General features: G+C 40.8%; 1 protein-coding gene across 1 annotated transcript; it reads left to right on the forward strand.

Annotated features, from left to right (window-relative positions):
- Positions 1–173: 173 nt before the first annotated feature.
- On the forward strand, positions 174–20,397 carry LOC130220770 (GTPase IMAP family member 9-like). The gene is made up of 3 exons (XM_056453007.1): positions 174–291; positions 14,691–15,304; positions 15,746–20,397. The coding sequence occupies exons 2-3, from the start codon at positions 14,707–14,709 to the stop codon at positions 16,747–16,749; spliced, it is 1,602 nt and encodes a 533-aa protein (XP_056308982.1). The 5' UTR covers positions 174–291; positions 14,691–14,706; the 3' UTR covers positions 16,750–20,397.
- Positions 20,398–21,016: the final 619 nt, after the last annotated feature.

A 21,016-nucleotide genomic window follows, 5' to 3' on the forward strand; every position in this document is an offset into this window, starting at 1 on the left:
AATGTGTGTATATAAAACACACATACTGTATGTTCTCCATCAACCCTGCTTGTCTTTAACCTTGTCAAACTAAAATGGTGACTTTAATATTTAATACCGCCCCCCCCCCCCCCCCCCCCCCCCCCACCTTTCCCCTTTAAGATGTCAGCTGTCTGAAACAGCTTTGGTTCTGCCTTCCCAAAGTGGCTAAATAAGAGTGTAGTTTAAAATCGAAAGCAGAAATTTACTGTTGAAACCTTCGCAAAGTCATCTGTAATACACAACTGTATTTCGATATTCCTTCTCGTAAAGGTAAGGTTAATTACTGCACCACAATAACCTTTATCATAAAGTTGTGAAATAATAATTTAATGAACTTATGGACTCTGATAGAGAACTGAACTCTGTACAACAATACTTATTAAATTGTCAAAAACACGATCACAGATTATTTGTGCCGTTTTGTTCTATAATCACATTTAACTCGAGATTCCTAAATGTATCAAAAGGAAATGTGTCATTTACAACAGTTGGACTTTTTGACTATGATCATCTACTAACATTTGCTTACCGAATATTATCTAACATTACCTAAGGTCATAGAGCTTAAATGATTTTAATACAGCAACATTAGCATCATCTATGGCTACTAAGCAAGTACCTTGTTAAAAGACAGAGGGGTGAAATAAACACTTCTAATTAACACTTCAAGGAGCTCTGCTTTCTTTCTTTTTTTAGCGTGACGAACATTTAAAACATTTTAAGATGTTTACAAAATTTCCACATGTAAAGAGCCATTTGTGTGATGTTATTTTGATGTGAAATCTTCATGGAACCAGTCAATAAACAACCTTTTTTTTGAGAGTGTATAGAGGGTTGTTGTTTACTCTTCACTTCAGTTCCATAACTCACAACGTATCAGTAGAAATTCTGCCTGACAACTGCTGATTTCACATCCTCGGTTGAGAGTAGCCTACAGCAGAGTAGGCGGCTGTGTGCAATAATATCCAGCTGCAGACCCACAATACCTGACAACGATCTAGGCAGAGGCGAACCATATAGGGTTAATTCAATTCAATTCACCTTTATTTGTATAGCGCTTATACAATGTAGATTGTGTCAAAGCAGCTTCACATAAAAGGTCACAGTAAATAGGAACAGTGTAGTTCAGTTTGTAGTGTTTAAGTTCAGTTCAGTTCTGTTGAGTGTGGTTTAATAATCACTACTGAGAGTCCAAATATTGAAGAGCAAATCCAACGATTAATGACGGCTGTAAACGTTATTAACATCATCTCAGGCCTCCCTCATCAATACAGTACGATGTACAACAATAAATTATGTTTTTTTTATTACTGTAGGGGATACAGTTGGAATAGGTGTAGAGTAGACATTAAATAATAAAAACACAACAACCATTGAACAATGACATGGCCCTTTTGGTGTCACCAATTCAGGCATTCATTATAATAGACTGAACAGTTCAGTTTTCTATCAGTCAAAATTTATTGACAGAGTCAAAAGAGCAGATACTACCCATTCGCTGGCTTTGTGGAAACATTTTTCAGAGATATATAATCAACAAATGGGACAGGTTTCATTTATAATGCATATATATTATATAATAATATTATTTGACTAATTGTTTGTTTTCCCACATTAAATACTATAGTAATTACTAGTAAGTAATATATTGTTTTTGAACCATGTTAAAGTACTCGAATTCATTTGTGGTAATTGTAGTTGCAACAAATATAGGGATACAAACAAATAAACTAACATAATAAATATTTTACTAAACTGTAGCAACTGTTAGTAATAACGTAAATATTAGTTTATCATCATTGTTTGTTTTTAATTATAGAATGTAGTTTCATTCATTAACAAAGAGTTGTAAATACTTATTAGTAGTAGTACATTTTATTATACTGTATAAGTACTTCTTGAAACATTTTTCGTGTGGGTTTAAAGGAGTAAATCTATTAAAACTCAGTTGAATGCGACACATTATGGTATACGTTTTTTTTGTTTGTTTTTTTATTACAAAATGATAATTTAAATGGTGGCACACTGGGTAGTGCTGTCGCCTCACAGCAAGAAGGTCGCTAGTTCAAGCCTCAGCTGGGTCAGTTAGCATTTCTGTGTGGAGTGCGCTATTGGCAATTGGGTTAACTAAATTGTCCATAATATATGTGTGTGAATGAGAGTGTATGGGTGTTTCCCAATTATGGATTGCAGCTGGAAGGGAACCTGCTGTGTAAAACATATGCTGGATAACTTTAAAGAACATTTAAATTTCATTCATGAGCGATAACATAATGTGCCGTAATTTGGTAGGAAAATGGTGCCATCTACTGTGTCATGGCAATTTCAAATAAAGAGATTCTTAGTGATGAAGAGACAAAGTTTTAAAAGGTTTAATGGTGCCCACATTTGTAGAGGTGGAACCTCAGGGTTTGCTTAGGGTCATTAATGATTCTTCGCTCTGTACTTCGAAGTAGTGAAAGACAAGCCAATTTGAGTGCTTTTAGACAAGGACTGTTTTTCCGCCTGAGAAGTGGTGTAGCATATCTCATTGTGCCATTTACATTCACCCTTACAGTGTGCTGCTCAAGCCATTCAAGTGCTTGCTGATCTAGCTTGGATCGTGTGGCTCCTTTCTTACTGATATTAGGCAAAGTGTCAATCTGCCACAATTTCTCCACATGTCTCTGTAACTCTAAGTGGGTAGGTCCCACTGCAGTGAAGAGACACTGCTGCTCCTCGCTAGGAACATGCATCAAGCTGGCAGGACCTTGGAGTGTCCAGCCAAGCGGGATGCAAATTGCTACAGGTCCACCAGATGGGCCATATGCACAGGCTGAGTGGGAATGAGCAAATGTGGAAAGTCGGAACCGATCAGTAGCACAGGCCACACACTATCAATTTCTAGTATTGGTAACCCTCGCAAATGCCTGTACTTTTTCATCAGTACTTTCACTGGGTAAGTATGCTCTGAGAAACCCAATTCATCAGCAGTAAAGGCATAATGGATCTTGTATTTTTGTCTAGGATTATCCAAGATGGCGCCGATGACGATGGCCGCCTCCGTGTCGTGCTCTGCAGTAGTGTTTGTGTTTTTGTTAGTTTGTCCTGTCTCGAGTCATATTCCTACAATTAGTTTCACCAGAGACGAATTGTTGGACATTCGGGCAGATACACCACCAAATATTTTCCATACCTGGATGTATCTGATGTTCTGTTGGACATTGTAGTCGGAGAAGCCGCGGTGCTACTCAAACGCTTTCAAGCGCGCAGACGAGGAAAGCGTGCAGGCGCGCTTGTGAAACTCAGACAGCGCGGATTTCGGACCGCGTTGCCTAGCATCCATCTGGCAAATATCCGCTCTCTACCCAACAAAATAGACGAACTCATTCTGCTCTCTCAGACAAACAGGGATTTTCTGCATTCAGCTGCTCTGTGTTTCACGGAAACCTGGCTGAACAACACCATACAGGACAACGCGCTTCACCTATCGGGCTATCAGCTGTTCAGAGCGGATCGCGACGAAGAATCAACGCGGAAATCACGCGGTGGCGGGACGTGCTTTTACATCAATGAAAGGTGGTGTACAGATGTAACAGTTTTAAAGAAGATGTGCTGTCCAGATCTCGAAGCACTGTTTATTAACTGCAAGCCTTTTTACTCCCCGCGCGAGTTCTGCTCGTTCATCCTCGTCAGTGTTTACATTCCTCCGCTCGCGCACGCGAGTCTGGCGATACAGAAACTAGCTGATCAGATCACGGTGCTAGAGCAACTACACCCGGACTCTGTTTTAATCATTCTCGGGGACTTTAACAAAGCAAAACTGTCCTGTGAATTGCCAAAATATAGACAGCATGTTACATGTCCCACAAGAGACAGAAATATACTGGATCACTGCTATACTACAATAAAGGATGCGTACCGCTCCGTCCAACGAGCAGCTTTGGGACACTCTGACCATTGTTTGATTCATCTCATTCCAACCTACAGGCAGAAACTGAAAACAGCCAAACCTGTATTAAGATCTGTGAAACGATGGACTAACGAAACAGAGCGGGATCTACAAGCCTGTTTCCACCTCACTGACTGGAGTGTTTTTGAAGCTGTTGCAAACGATCTGGATGAGCTCACAGAGACTGTAACATCTTATATCAGTTTCTGTGAAGACGTGTGCATTCCTACCAGGACTCAACTCACATACAACAATGACAAACCATGGTTCACTGTAAAACTCAGACAGCTACGTCAGGCCAAGGAGGTTGCTTACAGGAATGGGGATAGGGCCTTGTATAAGCAGGCCAAATACACACTGGAAAAGGAGATCAGAGTCGCAAAAAGGAACTATTCTAAGAAACTAAGGAGTCAGTTCTCTTCCAGCGACTCAGCATCTGTGTGGAAAAGTCTGAAAAACATCACAAACTACAAGACACCATCCCCCAGCACTGTAGACAATGAACGACTTGCAAACGACCTGAATGAGTTTTACTGCCGGTTTGAGAAAACCCCCCACACCCACTCTGAACTGCTCTTCACGCCACCATTAACACCTCCACCACCCCCTGCCTCCCTCATACCTGCCCTACAGTTTAACGAAGAGGAGGTGCGCCAGGTCTTCCGGAAACAGAAGAGGAAAAAAGCACCAGGCCCAGATTTTATAACACCAGCCTGTTTAAAATCCTGTGCTGACCAACTGGCCCCCATCTTCACCCTGATCTTCAACAGATCACTGGAGCTGTGTGAAGTTCCCTCCTGCCTCAAACGCCCCACCATCATCCCCATCCCAAAGAAACCCAAACTTACAGGACTAAATGACTACAGACCGGTGGCACTAACATCTGTGGTCATGAAGTCCTTTGAAAAACTGGTGCTGGCCCACCTGAAGGACATCACTAAACCCTCACTGGACTCTCTTCAGTTTGCCTACAGAGCAAACAGGTCTGTGGATGATGCAGTAAATATGGGACTGCATTATGCTCTGCTCACATTGACTCCATTGTCAAAAAAGCTCAACAGAGGCTGTACTTTCTTCGTCAGCTGAGGAAGTTTAAACTCCCAAAGGAGCTGCTGAAACAGTTCTACACCTCCATCATTGAATCAGTCATCTGCACATTAATAACTGTCTGGTTTAGCTCAGCTACTAATTATGACCTCCAAAGACTACGCCGAATAGTTCGGTGTGCAGAGCTATTTAATTAAAAACACACTTTACATGCCAATTTGCACATAACAGCTGCACTTATAACGTTGTATATAGTAATAAACACGTACATACACTTGTCAATCTGTATATTTGCACTCACTGCTTACTTCTATTTTTTTTAAATATATTTATTATCTGTTTTTTGTCCTGTCTCTGTAATCCTGTTGCACTGTAGAAGCTCTGTCACAAAAACAAATTCCTCGTATGTGTGAACATACCTGGCAATAAAGCTCTTTCTGATTCTGATTTCTGATTCTGATTGTCAGCGGGTGAAATTTCAAATAAAACAGATGACCCCTTCAGGTGAACAACCTCATGTCGAACAGTTCTCAAAATTTGGAACACAAACTGAGATAATGCTCACGGGTATTACAGTATGGACAGTAAGCTTTAGGTTTGTCTCTAGGCTTTTGTGGAAAGGTACGACATGGCGGAGTGGTAAGGGGCAATTTATCATGACTGCTACTTATGTTGTAGTACACAGAAGATGATGTGTGGCTACTCTTCCCTTTCCTTTGAGGCTTCATCTGTTCTTGAAACATGTCAACAGCTCTACTTGAAATGCGCTTAGCAGCATGGCTTCAGCTAAAATCACAGGCAAAGTCATGAAGAGTGTATGTTTTATCTGTCCCTGTGACCAGTATACCACGACTGAGACAATGTTCAACAAACTCGTCTCGATAGTTAGCCAGCAATTTGACTAAAAGTCTGTCCACGTGTGAGCCACATTTTAGTTCATACCCATTCTCCCCTTCTAAAGTACGAAGCATGCCTACAACTGCATGTACTGCAAGAGCAAAGTTATCAAAGTCATCAGCAACCCCTACTCTAACTGGTGGAGAGTTCCAAATTTACCCAAGTTCACTTTGTACAAGTTGCCCATGACGGGGTTGCCCATATTTGTCTTGGAGGGCTTGCAAATGCAGAAGTGTACGGTGTAGGATCATGCATATAGGCTTGTGCTAATATGTATGCACTGGGTAGTCTTATTCTGTCTAGAAGTACCTGGTATTTAAACTGCTCTGTGAGATGAGCGTGGCCACCTATGAGACTATCTAATGCCATTTTTAATAGGGCAAAGTCTGACTCCCAACCACTCTCAAATGTAGGCAGAGCTGGTTTAGGTATACCATATGAATTGGCGATTAGCATGTCCATAACATTGGCTGGGGCTGGTGGCTGTACACAGGGAACACTTGGGGGCTTCCACACAGGTTATGCATCTTGTTGATATACACTGTGAACATCAGCTACGCTAATTATTTTCTTTATTCTCCATTTCCACCTGGGCATACTCTTCCCGAGGCCCTCAGACTATGCAGAGTCACTGATTCGATCCAAGACCAACGACGAGATGATCCCAAGGTTTTTTATATCCTGGACCTGGCCGAATCCTGAGCAGCTACTGTGATGGTCATGGAGGAGTGGAGAACATGAGACTGATTCCTGTGACGCTCCAGAGACAGACGAGTCTTCGCTGAGGCCAGCTTCCAGCCTCCGCCACTGAGACTGCAGCTCTGCACAAGACGTTTGGCCAGCGGAGAAATTAAAATGGTTGTGCCCAACTGAGCCTGGTTTCTCTCAAGGTTTTTTTTTCTTCACTTCCGCCTTTAGTGAAGTTTTTTTTCCCTCTCCGCTGTCGCCACTGGCTTGCATGGTTCAGGATCTGTAGAGCTGCGCATCGTTGGATTTGCTCTTCAGTATTTGGACTCTCAGTAGTGATTATTAAACCACACTGAACTGAGCTAAACTGAACTGAACTTAAACACTACAAACTGAACTACACTGTTCCTATTTACTGTGACCTTTTATGTGAAGCTGCTTTGACACAATCTACATTGTATAAGCGCTATACAAATAAAGGTGAATTGAATTGAATTGAATTGAACATTTAGCCTGGGTAATGGCTGTGAACTAAACTGCTGTTGCCTAACAGGATTTTGTGACTGATTTTGGGGCTGAGACGGTACTGGAATTGACTGGTGAGGTGGCTGAGCATATCTGGTCGCTGTTGAATCTGGAGACATATATGATGCATATATGATATATGATATCAGTCTGTACCTGCTCTGGGTCAAGTTCACTTCCAATTTGTGAAACAGCAGTTGCATTTTCAGTCTCTGATTCTCTGAGAAGTGATGCAACAAGACATGCTTTCTCCAGCTCCATCTCTTTCTGCTTAATGTGACGCTGTCTCTCAAGCTGTTTGGTGATCAGTTCTTTGGTCTTGTGTGCTGCACGAGCCTCTTCATCTAACTGATGACTTCTCCTCTGCTGCTCTCTGAGTAATTCTTTTCTCTCATATAATGCAAAGTGTGCTTGTTGATCCTGGAACTCGCACTGCTCCTCAGCTTTGCTCTCCTCCACCATCTGCCTCTGCATCTCTGCAAGCTCTATGCTCTTTAACTTTTCCTCTACAATAGCTGCCTGTAGCTCTGTCAGTTGCGAAGCTGTCGTCCAGCTGGGTACACTGCTTCTGGTGGTCTTTGTCCTAGCTTGGTTTTGACGTGAGTTTGCAGATGAATGTGCAGATGCAATGGCAGCTGCTGGCATTGTACTACTGTCCCCTGCACTGGAAGCTGGAAACTGGCTTGGTTGATACCCAACATCATAATCACCCAAGTAGGCTGGTGGATGTCTCTCCCGCTGAGTACAAGGTCGCACAAGTACAAGGTTGTGACCTCCTGCTCGCATTGCATGTTGTCTTCAAGGTTACTATCATCCGGCTCGAAGGACCATTTGTAGAGGTGAAACCTCTGGATTGTTCTGATAGTCCTTGAAAACTGGAGACTCCGGTAAGAGAGTAAAGGGCTTGGAGAGTTTCATCCAACAAAAGCTTTAATGATGGGTATATTAGTACAGGTCACCTGTTATTGGTATAGGTACAGAGGGGATGTGTGTGTTTGTGGGTGTGTGTGGTTTTCTTGGCATGAACGCACACAGGATAGATCTTTTGCAGTCTCACCATGCCCCACATGTTATTTGTGCCACGTGCTTGCTCTTAAAGTGAAAGTGGCAAATGTCTGTCAAATTAGAGAGGTGCGCCATCTAGTGGGTACTCATAAGAACTGCAACCCTGTTATAGGACTTTCCTACAGACAGTATGGAAAACGCAAATAAAAAGTAGTGATTTCTACATTTACTTTGATTTGTATTTCATTGCAGACAATACAACACACATGGTTTAATGTGTTCCTCGTGATTTTTATTTTTCAAAATGAACACTTGTTTCTTGCAACACATTTTGCAACAAAAGTTGTGACAGGGGCATAAAGGACAAGGTTGCAAGCCTAAGCTAAGCAGTAAAAACTGTATTGTGCCAAATGGAAACCCCTATGTTAAGCGTCCAGAAGCATCGTCTACTTCTCTGCGATGGATGCCGTTTGTCAAAGAAGAAGAAGATCAAACAGACTGTTTCCAGCAACAAGTCCAAAAGTCAGGGTCTGTCATGGTATGGGGTCGTGTCAGTGTCCTTGGCAAAGGTAACTTGCACTTCTGTGATGCAGCATTAATGTTGAAAAGCACAGTGAGATTTTGGAGCACAATCTGCCGCCTTCTTTTCCAGGGACGCCCATGAATATTTAAACTAGACAGTGCAAAACCACATTCTGCACACATTACAGAGTTCTGCTTCCGAGGAAGAAGATGCAGGTGCTTAACTGGCGTGCATGCAGTCCCGACCTGTGTCCAATGGAGAATGTGTGGCACATTTTGAAGCGCACTATTGCCCACCTTAAGACTTGTTTGCAGGAAGAATGGGACAAAATGACACCTGAAATGTCCTGGTTGCGTATGTATCCCATGTACCCCCTATAGGGAACTACAACGTGTGTCTGGTAACAGACTATGGAAGTATGCCAGATGACCAACCACTCTGAAAAGTAAGAAAACGGGCCAATGAATGCCAAATGAATTGGCGGAGCTTAGCACCACAGCTGTCACCGATTAGACATTAGTGGGATATATCAGCTGGTGGCTGAGAAGTGAGCATTAGAGTTTTTGCATGCTGACGAGCCGATCACTCAGCTAACAGCTGGAGACTCAGCTGCTGTGGCAGTGGAGACACACATCTTCTTTTCCTATTTGGAGAAGGTGGGTTACATACGTAAGCAGAACGTTCCCATTCATAGGAACTACAACGTGTGTCTGGTAATATGGGAGACTGTATGGAAAATGCCAAAGCAGCTAAGCCCATATCGCTAAAGTTTGCCAAGCATAGCGGGAGCACACAAGCATTAACAAGAGCACAACCTTCCAGCAGCCCCGTTAATTACCATTACATGGGAATAATTAGAACATTTAGATCAGGGGTTGTAAATGTGCTTTTACCAAACTAATATAGACTAGGGATTAAAAGAAATATGACAGTACGTTGGGAAGGTGTGCCAGTCCCCAATGTAGGAGAACACTGCGGATGCCACCTGCTACTCAAGAGGGGAGGCTTGATGGCAATAAGAACATATGGACTAGTCCTATGGAGGGCGAGTGCTACATATGTTAAGCTGGTTAGTGGGTAGGGAAGACACGGGTCCGCCTGGTCAGGGGGAACACTTTGTGTCTGAATAAGCATATGGGGTCGCCATGGGGTACCGCACATAACCAGCTTATAGATACTGAATCGAGTGGCTCAACAGATCTAACCATAACTGCTGGGGCTAGAGGGATCCCAAGAGGGCAAGAGAGGGGGGTGAGGATGGAAATAACCATCTCACACTAACTGCCTGTGAGGAACTGGCTGATGATGTTATGCTTTCCTAGCGCACTATCATCTGTCACCCCACAGAGAGAGGCCATGGCAGCATGCCAAACCTTCAGTGTGGAGGGTGACAGCCTGCGCTCCAGCTATCTTGAAGGAAGAAAACGCAACACTCATCTGGCATGTCCGGGGTTCTTCTCAGAGAGAAGAGCTCCACACAACAAATAGACTCTACTACAGGACATAGGCTTGCCTTTCCAGGGTGCTCTAGCCTGAGTAATAGTGTTAACCATCGACTGATAGGTCATCTAAGTCCTCCACGTTCTGTCTAGAAACCATCCATGGAGGTTCCAGAACCCTGCACCGGTGTCAGAGGGTGCCTGTCCCAGAAAAAGAAAGTGCTTCTTCTGGGGAATTCATCAGGGAGGGTCTTCACAAGGAGTCTGAGTCCGGAAACCAAGGAGGCACAAAAAGCAAGACCCGCTCCTCGTCTCCCCGACCATGCACAGAGTCTGTGTGCACAGGCTCACTGGGGAAAAAAATGCATATTGTGTAAAGCCGAGGCCAGCTGAGAGCCAGCGCATTAGTGCAGAGCAGGGAAAGCAGCTAGCAAAGGGCCGCTCGGGAGAAGCAGCAGGATGACCTGGGCTTCTCTGAAGTGTGCCCATAACAGCTGGACCTTGCCGGGGTGGAGTCTCCATTCTCCCGGAGACGTAACTGCCGTGAGAGCATGTAATCTGGCACGGTAGAGGTCGTACGGGATATGAATGGTGCACAGCTATTTAGCCGCATGACTCTGGAGAAGCAGATGGCGAATGAGCTGAGACATGCGGCAGTAGTGCACATCACCTAAACGGTTTATGTACGCTATCGCAGCTTGCTGACCGTCCTAACCAACACATGTTTCCCCTCCTGTACCAGTAGGGACCGGCAGAGAGCAAGAAACACTGCCAAAAGATCCAGGCAATTGAAATGTCAACACAACCGAAGGCTGGTTTACGAACCTGTATCTGCATGCATGATACACACAGTCCGCCAACCCGTACTGAAAGCATCTGTCAGAATGACAGCATGACTGGGCACTTGTTCTAAGGGCACCAGGCCCATAAAAGGCAAGGTCCATCCAGGGACTGAAGGTGCGGTGACACAATATGGTGATGGACACCTGATGTATCTCCGCGCGACATGGCCATCTGGGGACCCGATCGTGAAGCCAGTGCTGATGTGGTCTCATAAGAACAATTTGAGCGGTGTGATAGCAGCTACAAATTGTATATGCCTCAGGAGCCTCTGAATAACATCAATGAAACCACTGTAACTGCCGAATTACAGGGCAGCACTAGCACAGCACGCTCTTAGTAAAGCACACTGTGATGGAGACCATGTCCAGCTCCAACCCGAGACAAGAGAAGCTCTGCCCGGGGTGAGCTTGCTCATTCTTGGTTGAACGAAACCCGAACAGGCTGAGGTGCCGGAGCACCAGGTCCCTGTGCATAACTAATTCATTAACTGGTTTGTCTTTTCAGGTCTTTGAACAATTAAAAAATGCAGATGCTCGTGCACCAAAAAGGCACAGGGCATTCTTCATGCATGGAAACAGGGAGAGCCTGAAGGGGAGGACTGTTCACTGCCATGCTTGGTCCCTGTTGCACATCAGAAAAAACACAATATAAAAAGGGAGAGACAGCGAGACATGGAGTGAGCTTCCTTCAGGTCTATAGCTGCAACCAATCCCATGGACGGACGCACTGGGGGATGTGTTTCTGCATGAGCATCTTGATCGGCATCCTGAACAGATGACAGATCAAAACGTGCAGATAGGATTGGTATAACCACCGTTCTCTGAGTACCTGAATTGGGGGCGTGAACCCACACTTCATCTCAGCTGGAGGGACCAGCTCGATTGAATCCTTCGCCAGGAAGATAACCATCTTCTCACATTAGACAGGGGTGGCATAGCGATGACCACCTAAATACACACCCATGAATTCAGGAAGCCAACAGCAAATTGAAACGCATAGCTGAGTCTGAGTCGTGAGCTACTATGACAGGCTGAGCAGCGCTAACCAGGCTGACAAAGTCCGAACGAGCAGCATCGTACGATCGCTGACATAACTGCGAAGGGGCAGATTCGGGATGGGGAGTGCTCACCCTGGGAAGCAGAGTGTCCCAAGAAAGAGCTGAAAATAAGAGATGGACTCCTACATGGAGAGGCTGGAGGTGCGAGAAAGTAGCTCATTCTCTGGTGTCCTCAAAGCCTGTGGCGAAGTGCACTAAAGTTGAGAGCTGGAAGCAGCACGTCCCTTACTGGCAGCAACTGGGCTTCCACACCCAGAGGGAGGAAAAGCTGCTCTTTTTCGGATCGCTACATTCATTCACAGAGGTGAGGCCCGGCCCTCCACCAGGGAAAGAACGGTTCTTCTCCTCTCCATGCGGCCCAATTTAATTTGAGTACCAAAACACACAGTACACAATAATGAAATAATGATTGATATGGGAAACTAATCAATGGCAATCAATTGCCATATTTGTGAAATACAGTAGGTTAATGCTCCGAAGGAGTTAGTCAACGTTGAAGTCCGCATAAACCGGAAGCTGTGATCGCTATTTTTTTTTTTTTTTTGCTAACTGTGACGCAGTTCCCAATATGAATATGAAATGACACAACGGTGGGCGTGACTTGCTTTTTTTACTGCACACTGATTGGATGTAGTAAAGTAGGAATTTTATTCAGAAAGATGGGGAAAAGGGTTTGGGGAGTGTTTGTACAACCTAACAGACTCCTCCTGCTAACCATTTCTGCTTGTTGGAAAAACTGACAGCTGGAGCAGCGTGATTAAATATGTTAGCCACAACCAATTCCTATGTTATACGTAATCTGACAATTTAAGTGAAACAAACAGCAAGTGCATCAGATTTCAGTGAAAGATTAGAAGGGCAAACAATTTGCAGAAATGACATGCGCAAATGAATTGTTTACCGCATAACTAGCAATGTGAGCTAACAAAATCATATGGTATAAAGACACTTGTGTGTGAAGGCGTGAGACCGGACTGTGATCGTGGAATTTTATTTTATTTTTTTGTGCCATATTTTTAGCTGCTAGAGAAGCTGTGAGTACGTTTACAGTGCAAATATCATTGTCATTTGCATCAGAGATGAACGTCTACAGGACTGCTCACATCTGTTTTGTTACTACTCTGAGATTACATTTTGACACCAGACATCAAAATGTGTTGTTGGAGATTTATGTTTACTTTATCTAAGCTTATATGAAACTTACTATGTATGTGGGACTCTAATTTTAAAAATGGAAGTCACGGCAAAGTCAAAGCCAGATCAATTTCTATGCATTGTTAAGTAACGACTTCATGAGCCATCTTTTCACAAGTGTGTAAGAATGCAAATTGGGTTATGAGACACCACATAGGATTCAAACCAAACTTTGCTTATCAACGAATAAATAAAACGCATGTAAGTAGGTGTGTAACGGATCATGGTTGATCTGTGCTCTGTACGGATCACAACCCACTGTTCGAAACACACATAACCCACAGATTTTAATAGCCTACATTTTTTTTAACTTGTAGATAATCATAAATTTGTACCGACCGTAAAGAGATCACCTCTCGCGTACGCGTAATTCAAATCACATGTATGAGATTATTTCTTCATTTCATTTTTAATTAAATTTCAGGTTGTCAGTTCTGTTTGTTAAAACCAAAAGTGTCTTGCAGTGCTGTTTCTGTAATAAATACAAAGCAAATTACACTTGTCTCCTCCCTTTTTTGGCTGATCCGAAAAATGGTCCGATCCGTGACTAAAAAACCATAATGTGACCCTAACCATGAGATATGTAATTCGTTACACCACTACATACATATACATTTATAAATTACAGTAATATTGCTTTTACACTAAAAAGTTCATGTACACCCACATTTGAAACACTTTTATATACTGTATCTATATTGACAACTAATTCTATACATGTTTATGAGCTGTATTTTGTATGTTTATGCAAGTGTTATGCGGGTGTCTATGCATGCATAACACTTTTCTATATTTCCATGATTTTATAGGTGTATACACATAGATCCAGTTTATATGTATATACAAGTCTGTATAGGTGTGTTTGCATGCAGCAAATGTGAATGTATGTGCATGTGTTGTTGTGGGTGTATACACAATGATTGAGTTTTCACAGATAAGCATATAAGCGTATGTGAGTGCATGCATTTCATCAAGTTTATATATGCAAGTTTCATAATTATTGTTTTGAACATCCAATAATATGTGTGCAAGTAATTTATAGGTGTATATGCATGTGTTTTATGTATGTGTTGATAAGTGAAGTTTTAATTAAATTCTATGAGGCACCTCATAATGTTAACAGTGTCCAGTCATGCTGTCATCCTGACAGATGCTTCCAGTACAGGCTGGCGGGCTGTGTATCAAGCTGCAGTTAATAGATTAAAAACTTATTCAGAGCCGCCCTGAAATTTGTGAAATTTGCTGCTTATGTTTGTAGTGAGTCAACAAATATGTAGACTGCTGAGTATAAGGGAGTGTGTCTACCGAAGCATGTTTTTGCGCTGCAGAAACCCAAGCACTTTTCTAAAAACTCAGCTGTGAGTGCTTTTATTTCACAACTGTCAAAGCTTTTAAAGAACACCAGGCTCTCATCACTGTGCCTTAAATGTATATTTACAACAGAAAGGAAATGCTCAGCTCAACTCAGCTAAATAATTATTAGTAACTTTTACTTTTTTCTTTGCATCTTTTAAATTTTAGGCTAGACACACGGAAAATGACTGAAAATAATTTTGAGTTAAATGTGGTCCTGCTGGGAAAAACAGGAGCTGGAAAAAGTTCAACTGGAAACACAATCCTGGGTCGACAAGCCTTTATCTTCAAGAAAAGTGCCAAATCAGTCACACGAGATGTCACTGTGGAGTCTGGAACATTCTGTGAACTACCAGTCACTGTTTATGACACTCCAGGATTGTTTGACACAAAGCTGAGTGATGAAGAGATTCAGCAGATGATCAATAAAAAAGTCCTCCAGAAATGTGCATCAGGTCTGTGTGTGTTTCTGCTGGTCATCAGAGCTGACAGATTCACTGAAGAAGAGAGAAAAACTGTGGAGAAGATTGAGAAGATGCTGGGAGAAGAACGGCTGAAAAACAGCTGGATTCTGTTCACCAGAGGAGACGAACTGGAGGAAGAAAACACGACAATACAGGAGTTCATAGAGGAGACTGAAGAACTGAAGACACTCGTGCAGAAATATGAGCACAGATACCATATGTTCAACAACAAGAACAAGATGGAGGAGGAGGAGGGACCGAGTGAACAAGTGAAGATGCTGATTACAAAAATACTGAAGAATTACCTGGACATAGTGGGTGAGTGCTTTATAATAATATTAATATCCATGTGAAATCAAATTGTACACTTTTTTCTTTGTCAGCTCACATGTTTTTATTTAAGTGAAAATTTTATTAATTTAAATTAATGCACTGAAAAAAAATAGTTTGTTTGGGTAATCTTAATTCAAACTCCTTAAAATCTGTCCTTCTCTGTTGATGTCAGTTTGACGCTTTAGCCTTAATATTCTTAGCCTCTACTCCCTTACTGTCACTTTACTATGAGGAAATTATGTGCAAAAGAAAGCCCTACCCGTTACTCAATATACAGTTTCTGTTGAAAGTACATCAACATACGGAAATAAAAGTCTCAGCAACTTCTGGTTATGCTGACTTAAAATATTCTTTACACTTTAACAAAACTTATTTGCTGAAGTTTAAAAATTGGTTCCTGTTTATTTTTTTCTGTTTTTTTTTCAGTTGGTGCCGATAAACTAAATCTACTAAAGAGAAAAACACCAGAAGATATTGAGCCAGTCTCTCGTGTCTCTGGTCTCCCCTCCAGACGGATTGTTCTTCTGGGTAAATCTGGTGTTGGTAAAAGTGCAGCTGGAAACATAATCCTGGGACAGAAAGAGTTCACATCTGTGATGAGCATGAATTCAGTAACCAGTGAATGTTCAGCAGCTCAGGCCACAGTTTCAGGCAGATCTGTGTCTGTAGGCGACACTCCTGGATTATTTGACACAAAGATGAATCCTGAAGAGTTAATGATGGAGATCGCCAGAAGTGTGTATATCTCCAGGCCTGGACCTCACGCTTTCCTCATTGTGTTTCCTGTGAACATGAGATTCACTGAACATGAGCAGCAGATTGCTCAGAAGATTGAGCTGATGTTTGGTGAAGAAGTGTTGAAATACTCCATCATTCTCTTTACTCATGGAGATCTGCTGGATGGAGAGTCTGTAGAGAAGCTGATAGAGGAGAACTGTAGATTAAGATCTCTAGTCCAGCAGTGTGGAGGCAGATATCAGCTGTTCAACAACAGAGATGTGAATAACAGACAGCAGGTGGAGGAGCTACTGCAGAAGATTGACTCAATGATAGAGCAGAATGGAGGAGCACACTACAGTAACCAGATGTATGAAGACGCTCAGAGATTCAGACGAGAGGAAGAAGAGGAGAGACTGAGAAAGGAAGAGGAGAGAAAACAACAAAAGGAAAAACAAAGACAAGATGAGATGGAGAGAGTGAGAAAGGAAGCAACGGAGAAAGTCAGAGCAGAGTATGAGGAGAAAAATGAGAAAGAAAGACAAGACGGAGAGAAAAATGAGAAAGAAACACAAGACGGAGAGAAAAATGAGAAAGAAAGACAAGACGGAGAGAAAAATGAGAAAGATGAAAGTAATGGATTTTGGTCATTTTTTACTAAGATTGCTGATTTCTTTAAAAGCATATACAACCTTTTCTCATGGCTTTTTTAACGTTTTTTAACGTTTCTCAGGGTTTTTTTTAATATGACCAAAGTATATCTATTTTTTTAAAACTTTTATGGTCACACTTTATTTTGATGGTCTCTTAAAGACCATAAGTTATGGACCTGCTGACCATAAGTTAACTTACAAGTTCTTAAGTTTTTAATGTTCTTAGGCAAGGTCTACAACATACAAACATCTAATAAATTGTGATCAGTAAAGTGTTATCAATGTATTACTAGTTTAGGTTCTAGACGTTCAAAAGTGTATTAGTCTGCATCCAACTACACTTTATACAACTACAGCCTTTGTTAGCAGTCTGTATTTATGCACATTCAGCTGCCTATAAGTATCAATACAACATCCATTTAAAGTATCTTAAACCATATATAAAGATTTTCACTTCATTATGGCCTAATGTGACAACAGATGACCAGATGAATATACATAAGCTTAAAGTAAATTCATTGTTAAGTAAAAGCTAACTTAAATGCAACAAATAGTAGAGCACTCTTGAAAATATATTTTAAAAAAGGTGTACAAAATTATTTTAGACAAATTTAAGGTTAATAAGAGCTATTTTGTTTTTTTCTTAAATGCTGCACAATTCTTTTTACAAACTAAAACCTTTTCTGCAATAACTAAATGTGAATTTTAAAATAAAATCCTAATAAAAAAGTGAATAATACAAACTAAAGATGTCTCTTTAATATAAACACTAAAACTGTGACTGTGCTGGAAATTTACATAAAAAAATATAAATATATCGGCAAATCTTTTCTGGCATAAGCTGAGGTATTTGCACATTCACAATGTCCCCTGCTGATGAACAAACTCACTGGGGACTGAGATTGTTGGTGTGGAGAGAAAAGCCTGTCCTAAACTAGAGAGCAGTTAGTACAGAGGTGGTTAATAGACCCTCTGCTCCAGGGGACTGACCACTGGCATAAAAAACAGATTATAATATATGATATAATAAGCAAATGATAAACATATGCATAAACTAATTTGAAAAGGAGAGGGTAAAAATAATGTAATAGCTGGTTCTGTAACAGCACAGCTCTCTCAGTCTCTAAAACATCTTTCGCTATGAAAACGCTGATGTGTGATCTCCGTAAAGTCAGCGTTTGTCTGAGCAAGCGGAGCTGCAAATCATCCGGTCCGCATGATTTGGTCTATTTATAGTTTTTTTGCGCACAGATGTCTGTGACAGTAGTTTTTCACTGTGCTGTGCTGTCATTTTGCAGTATTTACACACAGTTTGTGTTTGTCTAGCGCACTTCACTGCTGTCATTTTACTCTGCCGCCTTGCCTCTTGCTCGCCACTGATGTGATGTAAAGCAAGTTTGCGCCTGTAAACATAGTGCCCCCTCTGTTCAAAACATGATTCCTGATTCATTTAACATTTCTACCAGTTTGAATTGTCACATATTTTAATGAATTTTCAATCGACATAACCGGTGAATCACTACATGCCTAATGTTTAGACATGGCCTAAGAACATTAAAAAAACATAAACAATCTACAGATACTATCCAGATGAGAGTAAATAGATATGAACTTGTAAATTACTTTAACTCAAGAGACTATCAGTGAGGGGACCATCAAAATAACGTGTGACCCATTTGACTTTTTGTTCATAACTCTTCTGGGCTTTCATAAAAAAAAAATTGCTCCTTCCTTGCTAGACCTGATAATTATATTGATCTAATCGATAGCCAAATCTAGATAATCAAATCGATATTGGGTTAAATCTCATTGAAAAGATTGTTTTAAATTTAAGACTAATTCCTTACAATACATCTGAATAAAATTGTACTGGTTTCACCTTGTGTCTAAACTAAAGTTTGTAATATAGATACCCTAACATGACTTTGGATTTTTACCCTGGCTATTACTATTAATAATAATAATAATAATAAATTCATAAAAGCTTAATCACACTAACACTCATTTCTGATGTTTTTTTTTATTCGTTATGATTGTTACACAGATACTTAGACAGTGACCCCTTGTGAGTTCAGCCATTCATTTGATGTAACCAATCATGACTTACAAATGAGGATAAAAGAAATACTTAAAATCCTCAGAGAGCAGCTGTATATATGCAGCCTTGGCATTTAATGTGTAATGACAGCAGACACAGGATGAAAAATTTGGGGGCTTTTTATTCCAGACTGCACTTAGAACAGCACATCATTAACTATCCAAGAAAATAATAAATTACCTTTTTTACTAGCGCTGCAACTAACGATTATTTTTAACAATCTATTAATCTGTCGATTATTTTTACGATTAATCAATGAATGAAAAAAAATACAGAAAAGCATTTATTTCCAAACCCTTTATTCAAAAACAGAACTACACTCTTTAGAAAGTGCACAAACATGTTGCTCCTTGAATATCTCTGAGCTGTTATAATAATAATAATAATAATTCAATTCAATTCCCCTTTATTTGTATAGCGCTTATACAATGTAGATTGTGTCAAAGCAGCTTCACATAAAAGGTCACAGTAAATAGGAACAGTGTAGTTCAGTTTGTAGTGTTTAAGTTCAGTTCAGTTGAGCTCAGTTCAGTGTGGTTTAATAATCACTACTGAGAGTCCAAACACTGAAGAGCAAATCCAACGATGCGCAGCTCTACAGATCCTGAACCATGCAAGCCAGTGGCGACAGCGGAGAGGGAAAAACTTCACTAATTGGCGGAAGTGAAGAAAACAAAACCTTGAGAGAAACCAGGCTCAGTTGGGCACGACCATTTTAATTTCTCCGCTGGCCAAATGTCTTGTGCAGAGCTGCAGTCTAGACGCTGGAGAAGTTGACATCAGCGAAGACTCGTCTGTCCCTGGAGTGTCACAGGCAGAGATGTATAAAGTACTAGAGACCCAGACTTAAGTCACTTTTTGATAGAGTACTTGTATTTTTACTTGAGTAGAAGTAAAAGTGCTCTTTAAGCACCATACTTAAGTGGAAGTACTAAAGTATTCACCATTTTTTGTACTGAAGTATTGCAAGTAGTTTATTTCTAAATTTACTACTCAAGTACTGAAAGTAAAAGTACAAGTATTGTGTAATGTAGTTATTAAAGAATGCAGTCAAAAGACATCATATTGTTTTGTTTATTTTAAATCTCTTTTTGGGGGCACGTCATTAAGCTGAACGAAAAGAAACATGACTTACAATACTGTTTTTCTCTCACGCTTGATCCACAGATCTGACAGATTATAACAGCTTTAACACACACCTTTTAAAGTTGTGTGTCACAAAAACAGTCCATAATCCACTCAAAACACTATTGAAACCCATTTTCAGAGCACAATTTACTGGTTGTAAACGCTGTAAACGAACGTTCTAATTCACTTGATTTTGATTTTATTGTAACAAAAAGAAAACGTGTATATTACTGTGTTAAATGAAAATCTGAAATATTTTATGGCTTATGGCTATGATTTAGTATTCAAAAATGTTTCATTTTGATTATGTTTTAATTAAATTGGTCTTAAACTTCATATTTTTATAGTATATTTATTCATTCTGGTACTTTTACCATACACCAACATCTCAACCATTTGGTAGAGGCTGATATTTTAGAAATTATGGGATGTGTTGGGGGAAAATGTATTGATTGTGTTAACTAGCGACATTAGGAGTTAAGAAATGCAATAAATAAAAAAAATTCTATTGGTTTTTTTCTTGGTGTAACAGTTAAATGGTTACTTGTAATAAAATTGTGTCCTTTAACACAGCAGTAATATATGTGAACTGTAATCTTAATTTGACCCGCTCAAAGAAAACACTCTTTCTGAATGTATCAAACAAAACTCATGCACAGAAGACAGCATGAGCATTTATAGCAAATAAACTAATGTAAATATTCTCCCGCCTGCTTTTTAACGCTGACAGGCGAGGTCTTACACCCCTTTGATTAGTTATTGTCTTCACCTTCTCAACAGAAAGGGCTGCTATCGGCTTTAGAAATGAAAGCGTTGTTCACTGATGGCAGGAAGAACAGCCGCGGTTACAGTCTATGTATGTATAATACGCGGTTATCACAGGTAATCTATAACAGACACAGTGGAGAAAACTTGCACCTCATACACGCCCAGGTCTGGATCCACAAGTATCGCTTTAACAGCCAAGAGGAGATGAACAGTTACCTCACAAACAGGCCAGCGGGTCAAATGTCCAAAGTGAGAGAGGCAGAGATGGAGTCTCACAACATTTCTCTGTAGTAGTGAAATATCGGCTCGTGTGCTGTGCCGCCTTCACTCGCC

The sequence above is a fragment of the Danio aesculapii genome, chromosome 3, assembly GCF_903798145.1.
Source record: "Danio aesculapii chromosome 3, fDanAes4.1, whole genome shotgun sequence".
NCBI lineage: Eukaryota > Metazoa > Chordata > Actinopteri > Cypriniformes > Danionidae > Danio > Danio aesculapii.

Bases quoted from the DNA above. Each gene is read 5' to 3' on its own strand.
- LOC130220770 (XM_056453007.1), top strand. From the start codon at position 14,707: ATGACTGAAAATAATTTTGAGTTAAATGTGGTCCTGCTGGGAAAAACA. The intron at 15,305-15,745 runs GTGAGTGCTTTA...TTTTTTTTTCAG, and splicing joins GAATTACCTGGACATAGTGG to TTGGTGCCGATAAACTAAAT.